The 16,824-nt window shown below is 34.0% G+C and overlaps 1 protein-coding gene across 1 annotated transcript; it reads right to left on the reverse strand.

The window, feature by feature from the left end:
- Nucleotides 1–10: 10 nt before the first annotated feature.
- On the reverse strand, nucleotides 11–16,060 carry arl3l1 (ADP ribosylation factor like GTPase 3, like 1). Its single transcript, XM_007259555.4, has 6 exons — nucleotides 15,806–16,060; nucleotides 14,183–14,326; nucleotides 4,167–4,283; nucleotides 3,517–3,567; nucleotides 1,975–2,160; nucleotides 11–730 (listed from the first exon to the last, which is right to left on the reverse strand). Exons 1-6 carry the CDS (start codon nucleotides 15,821–15,823, stop codon nucleotides 683–685), a joined length of 564 nt encoding a protein of 187 aa, XP_007259617.1. The 5' UTR covers nucleotides 15,824–16,060; the 3' UTR covers nucleotides 11–682.
- Nucleotides 16,061–16,824: the final 764 nt, after the last annotated feature.

Consider the following 16,824-nt stretch of genomic DNA (forward strand, 5'->3'; position numbering starts at 1 on the left):
ACAAAGCTGATTTAAATGTAAAGAACTAAAGAAAATGTTAATGTCACAATATTGATTCACACAGTGACACAAACGATGCACACATCAGTCTATCATTTATACTAAATAAGCCAGCCGAACACAGAAACGCTGGTAAATCAGAACCCAGTCTCCTGAGCGTAAAACTCCAGAAATAGAGCTTTTTTAAGATGGTTCCACCACTTCATGGCTTCAAACTGGCTAAAAAAGCTAAAAAAAAAAAAAAAAAAAAAAAAACTTTCAAGCTAAAACCTCTATAAATGCTCCTGGGAAGACATGACTCGTTTTAGGCAGTTTTAGCATCATTTGCTGTCAAATGAAACATTTCAAAACCATCTGTAAGGTCACGAGATACTGCCAGAGACAAATCATAAGCAAGCTTATTTGGTCAGAATGAGAGAAGCACCCCTTTCTTTCTCTTTTTTTTTTCTGATAATAGGCTCTGATGAGTTGGTTGGAGAATGAATGTTGAACAGCAGAAGGCTGCTTGATGCTGATTGTTTAGACATGCCCTTTCATTTCACAGAACTGTTACAAAATGTTACAAAAAGCGATTGGCTGCTGAAATCTGTCGTACGTGATTTTTATCAGGGCTATTTTTATACTGAAAGATCCGACAGAGCCTTTTCATTGTGTAGAAAATGACGGAAATTCACAAGCAGCTTCATTTCTTCTTATTTACAATGTTGTTGCTGATCCAGTTCATTCCATCCTGAGAATTAGGGAACAAAAAGGGGAAAAAGATTAATTTTAGCATTATTCACATCATATTTCAGTATATAACACATCAACATTTACATTTACATTTACATTTACAGCGTTTATCTGACGCTCTGATGCAAGGGTATGCCTGTTACAGAAGTGGGCCAACCCTAGTGAAAAAAAGTAGATTAAAGTATACTAAGCATTATTATGCTATAGTGCGCTAAAGTGTTCTTGTAGCCACATTATTAATCAGTATATTTAAAGAGTTCTAAAATGATACACCTTTTTTGTACTTATTATTATACTTTAACTGTATAAAAATACTACAAATGTCTTACTTAATTTAAATAGCTTAAATTAAGTGTGCTTAACTGTACTAAAATGGAACTATTTTAAACATACTTAAGTAACATTTAAATATACTACTTCATGTACAGTATGTAACCCCATATTTAAAATATGCTTACAGTATTTATACAATTATAATACATTTAATGAGTATTACAACTGTATCACTATTATACACAGAGTATATAAGAAATGTACTAAGAATTGATGTTAAATATATTTACATTACAGTACAAATATGCTTCTTGTTCCTGTCTTTCGTAAGTAGCACACTTCTAGTATAGTTTGTTGGGTATAAAATATATTTTAATAAACTGTACTACAATTTTTAGTGTGATACAAATGTACTTTTTACATTTAAATGTGTTAACACTGTATCCTATAATTTACTAATATTTATATGTTCCTAATATTTCCTAAATACATACAAACTGTTAATATATTAATGTAATACCTAAATATATATATTCTTTAAATTTACCAATGTTGTAATTCGATTTAATTTCTAAAAAGTAACATGATACATTGCACTTTTAAGTGAACTATTGTAACAGTTGTTTTCAACACAGTTTGCTGAAAATGTAAAATATGCAAGTATAAGTATATTATGAAATGTATTTAAGAATATGTAGAATTACATTAAACTACTAAAGTGTACTCCATACTTTTCCAAAAGTACTAATTATATATGATTATACTTTCAAACATTTGATTTTTAATATATTTAAAGTAAGTACATAAGTACATCAAATATTTACCACATACTCAATATGTTTTAATATATATTTTTCACCAGGGGATTTTATATCCTAAACACATTTCCAAATGTGGAATTGTGTTGGCACTCTAAATCACTAACAGTTTTTCTTCTCTTGTTCTGCTGATGTATTATGAACGTCTCACCTGTACTCCCTCTCCAGACACAGCTGAGCAGGCCTGGATCTGCCACTCTCGGTCTCTGTATGTGTGCAGGTTAAGCCCCTCTGCGATCTCACTTGCTGGGGACGCCGTTGCCAGATCTTGCTTATTGGCAAAGATGAGCACCGGAACGCCCTTCAGATTCTCCTCATCAATCAGCTCGGAAAGCTCCTACCAGACCAAGAGGTGGTCATTTTTAATTTTTAATTAAGATTTTAATTGTTAACTTGACTGTATTTCTACAGATCGTTTACTGAGTGCTGGAACAATTCTCAGAGTACAGCTTGCAAAGTTGCTGTCATTGTGGATGATTTCCAAAAGTCTGTTTATGCAGAATGAGTAATCTAGACAGACAAAATCATGGGCAGTATAGATACCAACTGCTCATGTCAAACCTCATATACGACTTTGTATTTCTGTGATTTTAGACTGTAACCAATCTGTTTCTCTTTATTATACTCATTTTACCCTGTTCTTCAATGGTCAGGACCCCACAGGACCACCACACAGCAGCTATTATTTGTGTGTTGGGTCATTCTCAGCACTGCAGTGAATAACACTGACATGATGGTGGTGTATGAGGTGTTAGTGTGTGTTGTGCTGGTATGAGTGGATCAGACACAGCAGTGCTGCTGCAGTTTTTAAACACCTCAGTGTCACTGATGAAAGACTAGGGGATGTTCAACATAAACTGTGCTGCAACAAATTCAGAGGTTCTGACTCTAAATTAACATCTACATGGTGGATCAGCTATTGATATACAGAAGTGTGTATTAGACTGGACAGTGAGTGGATACAGTGTTTAAAAACTCCAGCAGCACTGCTGCGCCTGATCCACAAATAACACACCACTATCATGTCAGTACTACTGCAGTGCTGAGGATGACAACTCAATAAAAATAAACAGAAAGACTACAGTCTTTAATTATAGAACTACAAAGTGCTCCTATATTGTAACAAAAGCCCTATCCGGACGCGATTAGTTTCTCAGGGGGATGTCTGTGAAAAATATTTCACACTTCAACTTAGTGATAAAAATCTTGCATTCAGACTACAATTGAAAAACAGGAGAAACAGTGAGTTTTTTGGCTTTCTCAGTCACATGACATCATGTTCATGTCCATTCGCTGTCGTGTTTACATGGATCTCCGTGGAAACGTGCGCCCAAAGTGTAATTACGGTGTGTGGCAGTGGACAAATAGCTATTTTATTAAATGCGAGGTGACAAAACTCAGAGATGTGGATCTGGACGGGACTAAAATTACTGGAGGACCACGATGTTCAGCAAAAAAACAGTAGGTAATTCAGGCTGTAATTTTCTCTAAGGACATCTAAGGAAAAACACACACGTGGTTATTCCAGACGGGAATAAAATCACAGAGGACCCCCCATAAAAGAGAAAATTACCCCAAGACTACCTGAGAAACTAATCCCTAATCCTGCTATATGTGTGCATCTGTGTATAAAAAGATAGGCAGGTAGCAAAAAGCCCTATATCATGATTTAGTTTTTAATCCTCTTCCTCACCAAGCCTGTTTCTTCGAACCTCTTCTTGTCGGCACTGTCAATGACGTAGATCTGTCAAGAAGAGGACAAAAAGAAGAATTTCTTGGTTGATGTTTTATTGTTTCCAAGCAGACATGTCAATTTTCTTTCAGCTGTATATTTTGTTGCCATGTTTCCAGCCATCCTGAGTTATGAAAGGTATAGGAGTTAAAGCTTTGTGCTTTGATCCAGCAGTTCTTTTGCTTTCAGTTCATTTTACTTTGCAGTTTCAGTGTACCATTCTTAATATAATATATATATATATAGACTTGATGGCAGTGACTGATGTAACGGTACCACTTTAAAATAAGACTACCTTTATAAAGGGTTTATAAATGGTTTAGTTTATTAATGGTTACTAATTAGGTTGTAAATGCCTTAAAAATCATTAATAATCAGTTATAACACATACGTAGAAATGTACAAAGACCTGTTATTTGCCAAATAGTGAACCCACAGCCACATAACTGATTATTAATGATTTTTAAGTAATTTACAACCTAATTAGTAACCATTAATAAACTAATTGTAAACCAATTATAAACCCTTTATAAAGGTAGTCTTATTTTAAAGTGTTACCGATGTAACAAATGGAAACTGGACTTTTGTACTTGAAAAAAAAACGAACATACCAACAAATCAGTGTTTTCCAGATATTTTTTCCAGAAGGGGCGAATCTTCCTCTGTCCACCGATGTCCCACACGTTCAGTTTCATACCATGGCACGTTACACTCTTAATATTGAATCCCTAGAAGAATCAGACAGCAAATTACCCAGTAAAAAGACATGAAAAACAGACAAGAAAAGCAGAATCTGCAACGAAACTGCAATGCCAGTTTTCTTTATTCTTGACATCAAAACCTGTTTTTAAATAATATCAAAATTTCTGCATGGCCATATTGACTTGGTTAAAACTGATGATCTTACACCATTGAATAACCAACTTGAATAAGTTGAGTTTCAAGGATTCAAAAAGATTTTATTGTCATTTCACGTCAGTTGTGGTACATAAGGTGCAATGAAATTGTATTCCCACAGTCCAGTTAGAATAGATAAATATAAAGATACAATAAAACAGAATAAAAACACAATAATAAAAAAGATATCAAGATAAATACACAAAATATAAGAAGTAGGGAAGTAGCAGCAACATGAAGTGCAAATTGTTATAGCAGCACAGATTATTATGAATGGATATCAGTAACATAAAAGTGACAAAGTGTCTCAGTGCGAGTAAAGTGAAAGTGTTGTTTAAATATGTATTTGTCCTTGTAAAGTGTCAGTGCAGTGTGTTGTTTAGGAGGAGTTTGAGAGTCTTACAGCTTCTAGAATGAAGCTGTTCCTCAGTCTGGTCTTTTTGCACTTGATGCAAAATATATATATATATATATTTTTTTTTGTATCTGCCCAGTGTTGGAAACAGGGGCTGCACATGCAGCACATGTCACTGATACAAGACTTAAACCTTAATCAAGAAACAGGTAATGTATTGGTCACATACTTCTGGATTAGCGCATGAGTGGCCACTGTAGCATCCAGTCAAAAAAAAAGCCTCTCTCAGAAGCAGAAAAGAGTTACACTGAGACTAGCCACCTATACCAGTGGACCACTGTGCAAAGTCCTCTCCAGCACATCCCAAAGATTCTCAATGAGGTTAAGGTCTGGACTCTGTGGTGAACTCTTTCCATCCATGTGTGAAAATGATGATCTCATGCTCCCTGAATCACTCTTTCACAATTCCAGCTCCATGAATCCTGACATTGTCATCTTGGAATATGGCCGTGTCATCAGGGAAGAGAAAATCCATTGATGGAATAACCTGATCTATATTCAGTATATTCAGGTAGTCAACACATACTGTTGCTGAACCTAGACCTGACCAACTGCAGCAACCTCACATCATAGCACTGCTTACCTGATTCACTACTGAACACTAATAGCAAAACAAGGTTCAAAAAACTAATTAAAAAACATTATCTTAAAGACATGGACGATATATGAATATCTGTCCAAATGTGAACTATAAGGGATAGATTTAAAATAGTAATTATCAGTCATACCAGTTATTTTCTTAAAAAGTTTCTTAATCCTACTATCATTATTTTGTGTATGTATTGTCTATGAATTTGTGTACACTTAGTATACAAATATATGTTGTACTTGTCTTTCTTTATGTTTTGATTGCTTATTGTGTTGTATTGCTTAAATGTATTTATTAGTATATAACTTTTTTGTTATAAACATTTAACTAAAACTGTAATTTCTACATTTATTTGTCATGAATAATATTCTTTTCACCATTGAATACTGTAAAAAATGTCCGTGAAAATTACAGTGAAAAACTGTGAAATGGCAACAGAAATAAACCGTAAAGCAAGAACTAGCTTATTGTTGTAGAATAAACATTGAATTACCATAAATTAAAAAACTGACATGGCAATGGTAATAGATTGTAATATTAAAAACAGCATATTACTGTATAATCACTGAGAAAAAAATGTAAAATTTACGGTAAAATACTGGCAGCTGTGGTTGCCAGAATTTCACCGTAAAATAAACGGTTGCCAAGAATTGTACTGTAATATCTTCTACATGGCAACCGTTTATTTTACAGTAAAATTCTGGCAAGCACAGCTGCCAGTATTTCACCGTAAAATAAACAGTTGCAAATGTATAAGATATTACAGTTTAATTCTTGTCAACAGTAAATTTCATATTCATAAACCATTTTGTTTACAGTATATTCTTGTGAAAAAAAGTATATTACATTGAAGGAGAAGGATATTATTAGGGCATTGTATATAACCTCACATCATAGCACTGCTTACCTGATTCACTACTGAACACTAATAGCAAAACAAGGTTCAAAAAACTAATTAAAAAACATTATCTAAAAGACATGGACGATATATGAATATCTGTCCAAATGTGAACTATAAGGGATAGATTTAAAATAGTAATTATCAGTCATACCAGTTATTTTCTTAAAAAGTTTCTTAATCCTACTATCATTATTTTGTGTATGTATTGTCTATGAATTTGTGTACACTTAGTATACAAATATATGTTGTACTTGTCTTTCTTTATGTTTTGATTGCTTATTGTGTTGTATTGCTTAAATGTATTTATTAGTATATAACTTTTTTGTTATTAACATTTAACTATGACGTGTGATTTATATTTATGTGTGAGATGTTAGTTGGACCTCAGGAAGAATAGCTGCTATTGCAATAGCAGCTAATGAGGATCCAAATAAAACAATAAACAATAGCACGTCCACCACAGGCTTGTGTGGTTGGCACTATGTATGTAGGGTGCATCACTACCCTGATACACCCATCAAGCCGATTTTACAGGGTTGCCTCACTAATAAGTAGTTTTTTTAAGGCTTCACATCTGTTTAGTCCCAATCTCTCAAGTACTCCCTTCACATTGTGTGGAAATGCTCTTATTTTCACTACCAAACATACTCTATATATCTCCATATATGTTTTATTTGCTTGATGCATGCCAATAATTTGACCTTTCTGAAACAGATTAACATACAGCTCTGGAAAAAAATAAGAGACCACTTAAAAATGATGAGTTTCTTTGATTTTACCAAATTGAAAACCTTTGGAATATAATCAAGAGGAAGAGGGATGATTACAACCAGCTGAACTGCTTGAATTTTTGCACCAGGAGTAAAGGCATAAAGTTATCCCAAAGCAGTGTGTAAGACTGGTAGAGGAGAACATGCCAAGATGCATAAAAACTGTGATTAAAACCAGGATTATTCCACCAAATACTGATTTCTGAACTTATAACTCAAAACTTGATGAATATGAACTTGTTTTCTTTGCATTATTTGAGGTCTGAAAGCTCTGCATCTCTTTTTTATTTTCGCCATTTCTCATTTTCTGCAATTAATTAATTATTTTATTTTTATTTGGAATTTGGGAGAAATATTGTTTGTAGTTTATTGAATAAAACAACAATTTTCATTTTACTTAAACATATATTTCCAGAGCTGTATTTTTCATGACCACAGGATGTTTCTTTCCACAAGGTTGTTTAACAAATGAGAAGCTACTCACTGCATGAGTTAGGGTTAAATAACTTGTTGACAGCTGAAACATAATCACCAGTGCAGTAATTATCCAATGGGAGGCTCTTATCTATTTGCTTAATTAAATCCAGGTGGTGACTTTCTGTTTAAAAATCCAGGTTTAAGGCACAATATAAACTTAATTAAAATAAACTTAATTAACTTAAAAAGAGTTTAAGTTATCAAAACTTACAGTGCATAAATGCAAGACTATGTTTAGCTAGGCCTTTAAGAAGCCTCCAAATTCTTGGACTTTATTGTTAAGTAATCTTCACCCATGGGATTAAAGACACTGCCAGATCTCTATATTTAGAAAGGATCCACTCTGCTCACAGGAGTTTTATCTATGTGGTGTTGCTCTAGCCTAGCAGTGAACAATGTACCATTTTAAAGAAGAGTAGGCTAAGTAATCACGCCAGGTTCGTCTGGTAGAATGTAGAGAAGCTTCAAACCAGGGATGGGCAGGTCATCAGAGTCTAGCTTTAACTAAGCCATTAACAGGGTCAACTATATATGGCCTTTACTGACTTAACTTTGGACTAGAAGGAGACAGAAATAGGTTTTACAAACAGCCACGTCCTGTCATGACCTGCTTTCCCGAGAGTCAACAGTTTAGGTTAGACAGTTATTAGAGTTTGTAGTCCAGGGGTCTTAAGGGTCTTAAGGCTGAAGGGTGAAACTAATGACTTTTGAAAATGTAGACATTCCATCCATATGCCCCTCCTACCTAATAAAGAAATAAATAAGAGTATATTTGTGCCACTTTATGTCTGATTAAAACAAACAGTATACTGAAATACCAAAAAATAGGGAAGAATTGGGAATGCACACCGCTGTAAGTTCTGAGGTTTTATCTTGTGAGTGAAGTTGAACACTCAAGTGTTAGTGAGGCCTGATAATGGGTGCCACATGATTAAAAATGTTCCATTCCCGGAGTTAGCATTTCTCGATCTAAAATAACGCATTGCCACCCAGAGTGGACAGCTCAGTGGGTGGTAATGATTGTGACTGGTGGTGTCTGTCTGAAACTGTCCATCATAGGTGTGAATAGACAAATGTCAGAAATCCCATCAACATTCCTGAGTGGCCACTGTAGCCACTGTCTTATAATAGCCTTCAACACTGACACCAGACACACCCTTGTGAAAAAAAGTATATTCAAGTATATTAAGCAGTATTATGCTGTAGTGCACTAAAGTGTACTTGTTGCCACATTTATTAATCAGTATATTTAAAGAGTGCTAAAATGGAACAACTTTTTTTTTACTTATTATTATACTTGAATTGTATAAAAATAGTACAAAAGTCTTAAATTGTGCTAAATGTACTTAACTGTATTAAATGGAACTATACTTTAAATATACTTAAGTAACATTTAAACACACTACTTCATGTACAGTATGTAACCCCATATTTAAAATATGCTTACAGTAAAATTATAATTGATTTAATGAGTTTAATTACTACTGTGTCACTATTATACACTGGGTATATTAGAAATGTACTAAGAATTGATGTTAAATATATTTACATTAGAGTACAAATATGCTTCTTGTTCCTGTCTTTTCTATGTAGCACACTTCTAGTATACTTCATTATATACTGTACTACAATGTTTAGCGTGTTACAATTTTTTAAATTGTATAAATGTATTAATTTAATTTACTTTCTAAAAAGTTACATGATAACTTTTTTTGTTACAGTTGTTTTTAACACACTGCTAAAAATGTACAAAAGTATATTTGGAAATAAGTATTTTAGAAGTATATTGAACTACACTAAAAGTGTACTTCATAGTAGTCTATGTTTTTATATACACTATATTGTAAATTTTTTTAGAAAGTACTGTAAAGTGATGTACTTTTAATATATTTTAAGTAAGTACACACATCTGTTAGTAAATGTACAGCATACTTAGACATTTTTCAATATGTTTTAGATACAATTAAGTAAATCTTTGCTTCACAAGGGCATAAAGGAAGTTAGTCTCCTATGTGTAGGGTGAATTGAAATAACATTTGCATTCAATGCAGATTACTGTGGCATGTTTCAGAACAATAAATGTGTGAAAATGTAATGAAAGTGGGGCCTGAAGAAAGGCTTCACAATTACCTCTAAACATTTCCTTCATACGCCTTGAAAGTTACCATTTAGGAGTTTTTGTCTCTGACAGTAGATCTAAATTGGTAGAACAACACTTCCCTCTCTCTGCCAGTCTCCCGCTGTGAAAGTGTATCATCTAGAAGTGTGCTGTCAAATCATTTGTTGTCATTTTTCCTCACATTCTCTGTAGAACACTTAGCTTCTCACCAGGGTTCTGTAGAAAAAAGTTATTTCTCAGATCTGCCTGTTCTATTCCACAGTGTAATATGATTTAAGATTGTAATTTTACGTGCAATTTCTTCTCAGTTGGAAATGCTGGGCTACTTATTTTGTGTCTGTCGCTCATTTTGAAATGGATTTACGCTCGACTTGTGCTTATTTGTAGGGTAAAGAAATGGTCTGAAATGTAAGAAATGCTGCTTACTCAAGCATTCAGTCTTATCTCATGAACTGAAGGTTAGGAATCCACTAATATGTTAAATTAGGCAAAAATGTTAATGGCTAATGATAGCACAGCTAAATGCTAGAATATCATATCTAATATTTAGCAGTGAGCTGCTTATCTAGATGTTAAATCGATGGCTCTGTGTGAAATGGAAGAAATTAAACAGGAGTCTGAACAATGAATGTACACAGTTAAACTGGGTAAAACATCCAAATAACTAATTAAAATGAAGCTAAACATAGCTTATATTTAGCAGTTTAGCATAAGAGCTGTTTATTTGTAGGTTAAATTAATGGCTGTGTCCTAAATGTAAGAAATGCTGACTGATTCGAAGGTCAATACGTTAGCTTTCTGTTATTGTGGGTAAAAATGCTAATGGATAATGATAGCACAGCTATCATATCTAATATCTAGCAGTGAGCTGTTTATCTAGATGTTAAATCGATGGCTCTGTGTGAAATGGAAGAAATTTTGTTTAGACAGGATTCTGAGCAATAAATTTACACAGTTAAACTGGGTAATACATCCAAATAACTAATGAAAATAAAGCTAAACTTAGCTTATATTTAACAGTGACATGCCTATTTCTAGGTTAAATCAATGGCTGTGTCTCAAATGTATGAAATGCTGCCTACTCAGACAGGTTTCTGGAGGAGGAGACGGCAACCAGCCATGTCAGAATCGAAGTTCAGCAACCTAGCTTTCTATTATTTTGGGTAAAATTGCTAATGAATAATGATAACCCCTATAAAAATGAAGTTTATTCAAGCGTACTATTAGTATACTTCTTTTAAACTAAAATTAAGCGAGTATGCTTTCAGCTTACTGTTTTGTACTTATCAGTGTCATACTAAACATAATTATACTTAGGTATACTTGGCTTATTCTGACAAGTATACACAAAAGTGTAAGTATATTGGGCATATATTTGTACTTAATCTTTTGATCAGGATATACTTAAGAAAAGTACAATTAAGTATTTTTGCTTTACATGTAAAATATACTTGATTGTAATTTAAGGTGGAATACCTTAGATTAAATAGTACACCAGTGGCTTTGAACCTGATCATTTAAAGTGTAATTAATCAACACAGAACATATAATCATTATGCAAAACAGGCCTTATTCATATTAGAATCCATAGTATTTCTTTCTTATTTTTATATGTGTAGTTTAATAGTAAATCAAATTAAAGACAGTTAAAAAACACCTTTATCTAAACCTAGTAGTATAAAGATAATATATAAGTAAACTGTAAATATTAAGCCAAGTTATTAAAAGACTTATGCTTCTTCATATCATAAGAAGTATGCTTTAAGTATAAAACCACTAAACTAGTACTGTACTAGGAGTATAGTTAAAAGTGTATAGTGTATAGAAGTTTAAAAGTAATAAACTAACAGTCGGAGTAATAGTTAAAACTAAAAAGTATACTAACTACTTCTAAATGTTAACTAAAGTACATTTGTACGAGTACATGTGTACGAGTAGTAAACTAAGAGTACATTACACTCTAACAAACAGAGGTACGATACGAGTATTTTTTGTACTCAAAGGTACACTCTTCATAATTGTACAATATTGGTCTTTACAGGGTCAGATTTGTTCCCTCTGAAGTACAAAGTAATTTCTAACAGCAATAAGTACAAATTTGTACCATTTAACCAGCCAAAGAGTACATTCAGTATTCTGTATCACTGTACTAATAAATCATGTATATTTTAATTGCACATTTTTTATTTAAAAGCCAGACAATTTTGGATCATCATGTTTTTGAGCCATATTCAGTTGATCATAATGTTTATAATTTTTATAATCTTTACTGGCACAAAAACCACACCTTTTAGTTAAAGTCCTTTTTTGTACCTCAATATAAGGTACAGCCCCAGAGATAAGCTTTGTACCCTTTTAAGTACAAATCTGTACTTACTTTTCTTAGTGTGTTCTAGTTTACATCTAAGTTTTATTTTTGCCCATATTAGTAAACTACTTGTGTACTCAAAGTGCACTACTTGTACACCCAAAGCATACTTAATATATATTTTTATTTAATACAAATTTAGTCCCAGTAAGTATTAAAATAGTACACTTACAAGTCTACTACAAGTACATCCAAGTATACTTACTACATAATATATACTTGGTAAAGACATTTCAACTTTACTTAAGTTTACTTAAGCAATGTCAGGACATACTGTTGCCTTCCTGATTTATTTAAAGAGAGCTTCATCCCTACACAGCCTTTTAACACAGTATGGACAGCAAGGCATCAATTTAGCTAGCTAGCTACTGTTTCAGACACAGCCAACGTGTTCTTTGTAGGATAAGAATAGCTACTGTACCTTTTTTGGGGTAACTGACAGTCTGACCTCCTGAACAGAGAGATTAACCTCAGTCTACCAGTTTATACATTATACTGTACTTGCCTAATGTTATTTAGGACGTAAACACACAAACACACATTATCATGGCTTGGCTGGAAACCCTAAATGCAGATATTATGCAACTTTGCTAGTATTGACCCACGCCCTTGACTGGGCAGAGAAGAAGAAAGAGGCGGAGCGAACTCAGAGTATTTGGGATGGAGTTCGGGGCAGCTTCGCTGTAAAGCGTGAAGCCGAAGCCCCCCCTCTCATGAAGAGAAACATGAGAAGAGAATAAAATTAAAGAAGGAGGAAGATGGGGAGGAGGTGGGTGCGAGGTTTGTTCAATGAGAAGGTAGAGAGGAAGTGACGGTTTAAATAGGGATGGAAGTGGGAGGAGTGAGGGCGTGGATCACTCCCAAAACTTAGTTATGACGCATAACTCCACATATTGGACATAATAATCTCTATAGGGGGGAGAATGTTCTCATCTGTCATATTTTTTTCCAGTTCAATAATATAAGACATAATATACGTACTTTTGTTGGTTTCTGAAGTAATAGTGGAGTTATATACACTGTCAATTTGAAAAAGCTATACATATATCAGGTATTTTCAGGTATATATTATCAGGTCACTCTGCTATCATTAAACTGTTTAAACTATTTAACAGTAACAGAGTTTATATTTGGTTAATATTTTCCACTAATTTTTATCTTAACTCTGGAAAAAAATAAGAGAGCACTTAAAAAGATAAGTTTCTTTGATTTTATCAAATTGAAAACCTCTGGAATATAATCAAGAGGAAGATCAATTATCAAAATTTATTAAACCAAGCTGAACTGCTTGAATTTTTTGCACCAGGTGTGGCATAAAGTTATCTAAAAGCAGTGTGTAAGACTGGTGGAGGAGAACATGCCAAAATGCATGAAAACTGTGATTAAAAAACAGGATTATTTCACCAAATATTGATTACTGTCTGTTATTGTCCGTACTTTATAGAATTAAACAACAATTTTAATTTTTACTCAAACATATACCAATAAATAGCAAAATCAGAGAAACTGATTCACTTCATTTTTCCAAAGGGCTGTATGTTTCCTGCCAGAGGAAGTGACATCACAGGGTGCAGGACACATGCTTTTATTAGTACTGTTTACAGACTTGTGGTTTTATAATGGCAAAAGGTAGCAGGTTTGAGAATAGCAAGGGGGGCAGGAATAAAATATTACTTTTAATTAATTCAATTACTTCTATATTCTAACTGTTAGCACGAAATAGCTAGGTAAAATTAAGTTGAATGGGATTGATTTACTTTATATATTGGGCACAAGCTGTAAATAAAACATAAATCAAGCATTTTTAATAGTAAAAAATAATTAATACTTAGACTAATTAGACTTTAAACTGATTTAATAAAGATCAGCATGAACCTTCTCTAATAATTACCGTGCCATTTCCCCCTCATTATATAAACACCAAGCATAACACCTTGTGATGGCAGCAGGCCACGCTGATTTTATAACCTGATGTCTGTCAGTTAGGTAAGTTGCACCTAAGGCTCCTACGGTTTGGATCATCCTGTGAAACCAGATCTTGGATGAATTTTGAAGTTGAGTGGATGAGATAAGAGGCTAATCATGTCGTACCTGAGTTGGGGTGATGGTGTTGACATCTTCAGAGGCGAGTTGTTTCAATAAGGTGGTCTTCCCTGCATTATCTAGACCAAGAAGAACTATCCGCAGCTCCTGTTCTGTTGTGCCTTTTAGCTTCTCAATGACGGAAAACAAGCCCTAGGAGAGCCATGGATAAAAGATTTAATGAGAATAGGATCTGATTTGGGTCATTAGGCAGAAATTTAAAGAGGGAGCATAACAGAGCATTATTTATAGTTTATAAGCTTCCTGTTGATTAGGACTAGCTTACTTAAGAAAGAAACATATATAAAAAATATATTAATTTTTATAAATATAAGGGATGTACCAAAATTACTCATTCAAAAATGCAAAAAAAAAAATGCACTTTCAGTATTAGATGGTATATGTGAAAAGACTAAATAATTTATTCCAAAATATTTTGTGCTTTGTTGTGACTGAAATGATGAAATGTTAATTGTTCAAAGTTTTTGAAATGTTTTTCTTTGAAATGCAAAAGAAAATACATTAAGGCTATTTTACTTGTGAAAAAGGTGAAAACATGCAAAAATATACTTTGGTTTTCAGCCAAATTCATTAATTTTAGTTCGGTTTTGGTTTCGGTACAAACACCAAACTAACCCAAAAAGGAACACCTATGGAAAAACTGTATTTGGTATCAGTGTTTAAAACAATTTTTTTAAATATAGTTGAAATGGCCTTTACTTTGAAAAGCGAGACAAACGTTTACACTATTTAATTTATACAAATTGGTAAAGAAATGCCAATGTTTCATTGCATTCCTAAACTAACCCAAAAATAAAAACGTAAAATCTGTCCAAATTCATTTAACCTAGTTTTTGGGTCATTCCTAAACTAAACAAACAAAGAAAACCTATGGAAAAATGTATTTTATTGAAAGGAAAGACAAAAAATTAAGTTATGCTAATTTAGTTATGCAATGGTGGAAAAAGGGGCAAATTCATAGTTTTTTGACTGTTTATGGTTTCTGGCAATTGCGCTGTATCCCCAAACTATCCCAAAAGGTTACTTTGCAAAAAAATGTATTTGGTATCATTGTTTTTTATTGCTTTTTCTTTAAATTGGACGAAAGAAAATGCATTTTTGTATTTCACTTATGTAATAGAGAAAAAATTGCAAACATGCAAAACAACTGTATTTGGTATTTGGCCATATTAATTTAATTTTGTTCAGGTTCAGTCAATTTTATTGCATCCCTAACCTAACCCACACAAGGATACAGTGGCCATGTCTTATGTCTTTACCTTGCATTTGAAATCAAGCTTTTGACAATGATTTTTATTTATAGTCAGTCTAATCCTAGTGATATATAATAATCCAGTCTCCTTCTGAGTTGAGGAAGATTGATAGATTTAGAATATTTCTGAAAATATCCTAGAAGATATCTGTGGGTAAATACCCAGGAACAAAAACCAAACTACATTTATGTATTTATGCTCAAATTCATATCCAGATCCATATATCTATATAAGTCCCCTATATCAAAGAATACAAGCAATTCAAGCAATTATGGAGGCTCTAGGCTCGGCTCAAATGGATCAGGCCTCTCTGAATCATACTCAGCTCCTACTGAGAGATCCTACTAAGCCTACATACCTTTTGGACTTCTCCCATGGTGGTATGACTTGTAGAGTATGCAGAAGACCACAGCTACATTCTATGCACTATATATCCAGGTGAGTGTTGGGTTGGCTGCCCAGGTGTTTCGCCCTCAGGTACGGATCTGCACCTTCTGTAAGTCCTACCTCACTTCAAGCACAGGTCCAAACCGTACTAAGCAGGGTGGAGTGTTTCTCTTTCCGATCGCAATCTCTGTCTTTACGGCTGGCCCTCGTCATCCGTGCCATAGGAAGAGTAGGACGGGTGGAGGAGGGGGAGGGGGAGGCCCAGCCTGGATTAACAGGCCACAATTAGCAACGTCTCCCCACGCCTCCCCTCCTCTTGCCTCCTCCAGCCTCTCTCCTCCTGCATTAAAGATTTACCTGGATTATCCCTCCCCACCACCTGCTTCAGAACAGCACCCTAGCACTCTGCTGTCTCTCACTCTTTCTCTCTCCCTCGCTCTATCTCTCTCTCTTTCTGTCACCCAACAAACAGCGGGAGATACTGTTCTCTGTTTCTAAATTCTACACTAGCGCTCTTCATTTCTCATCTCCTCAAATTATTCAAGAAATTAAGGATCACAAATATGAAGAGCACATTTTGATGTGGTCCAAACTGGGACTGTTCCACACCTACTTAAGACCAATTTAATGCATGGAATGATGATGGCACACCACTGGGCTTAATGAGGTTTTGGGAACCCAGCCTTTACCCAGGCTATTTCTATTGCACCTTCGAAACATACCACAAGATGGATCATTACTGTACCATTTATGGCACAGATCTGTTTTAATTTGATTGACTTGACTGATAGATTTTTCACAGAGATCTAGTTTAAAGGAGAACATGATAAAAAGTACTTACCTTTCATAAATAGCACACCTCAGTTCTCCCACAGCTTTCCGAAATCCAGAAATTGTAACCGTTTGTCCGAAAACCCTTCAGACTCTGTGACACAGGACATAATTTCCCCCAGTAAATCGCTTTTTCCACCGTTATCCAGACTCAAAGTT

This window comes from Astyanax mexicanus, chromosome 17, assembly GCF_023375975.1.
Source record: "Astyanax mexicanus isolate ESR-SI-001 chromosome 17, AstMex3_surface, whole genome shotgun sequence".
Classification (NCBI taxonomy): Eukaryota; Metazoa; Chordata; class Actinopteri; order Characiformes; family Acestrorhamphidae; genus Astyanax; species Astyanax mexicanus.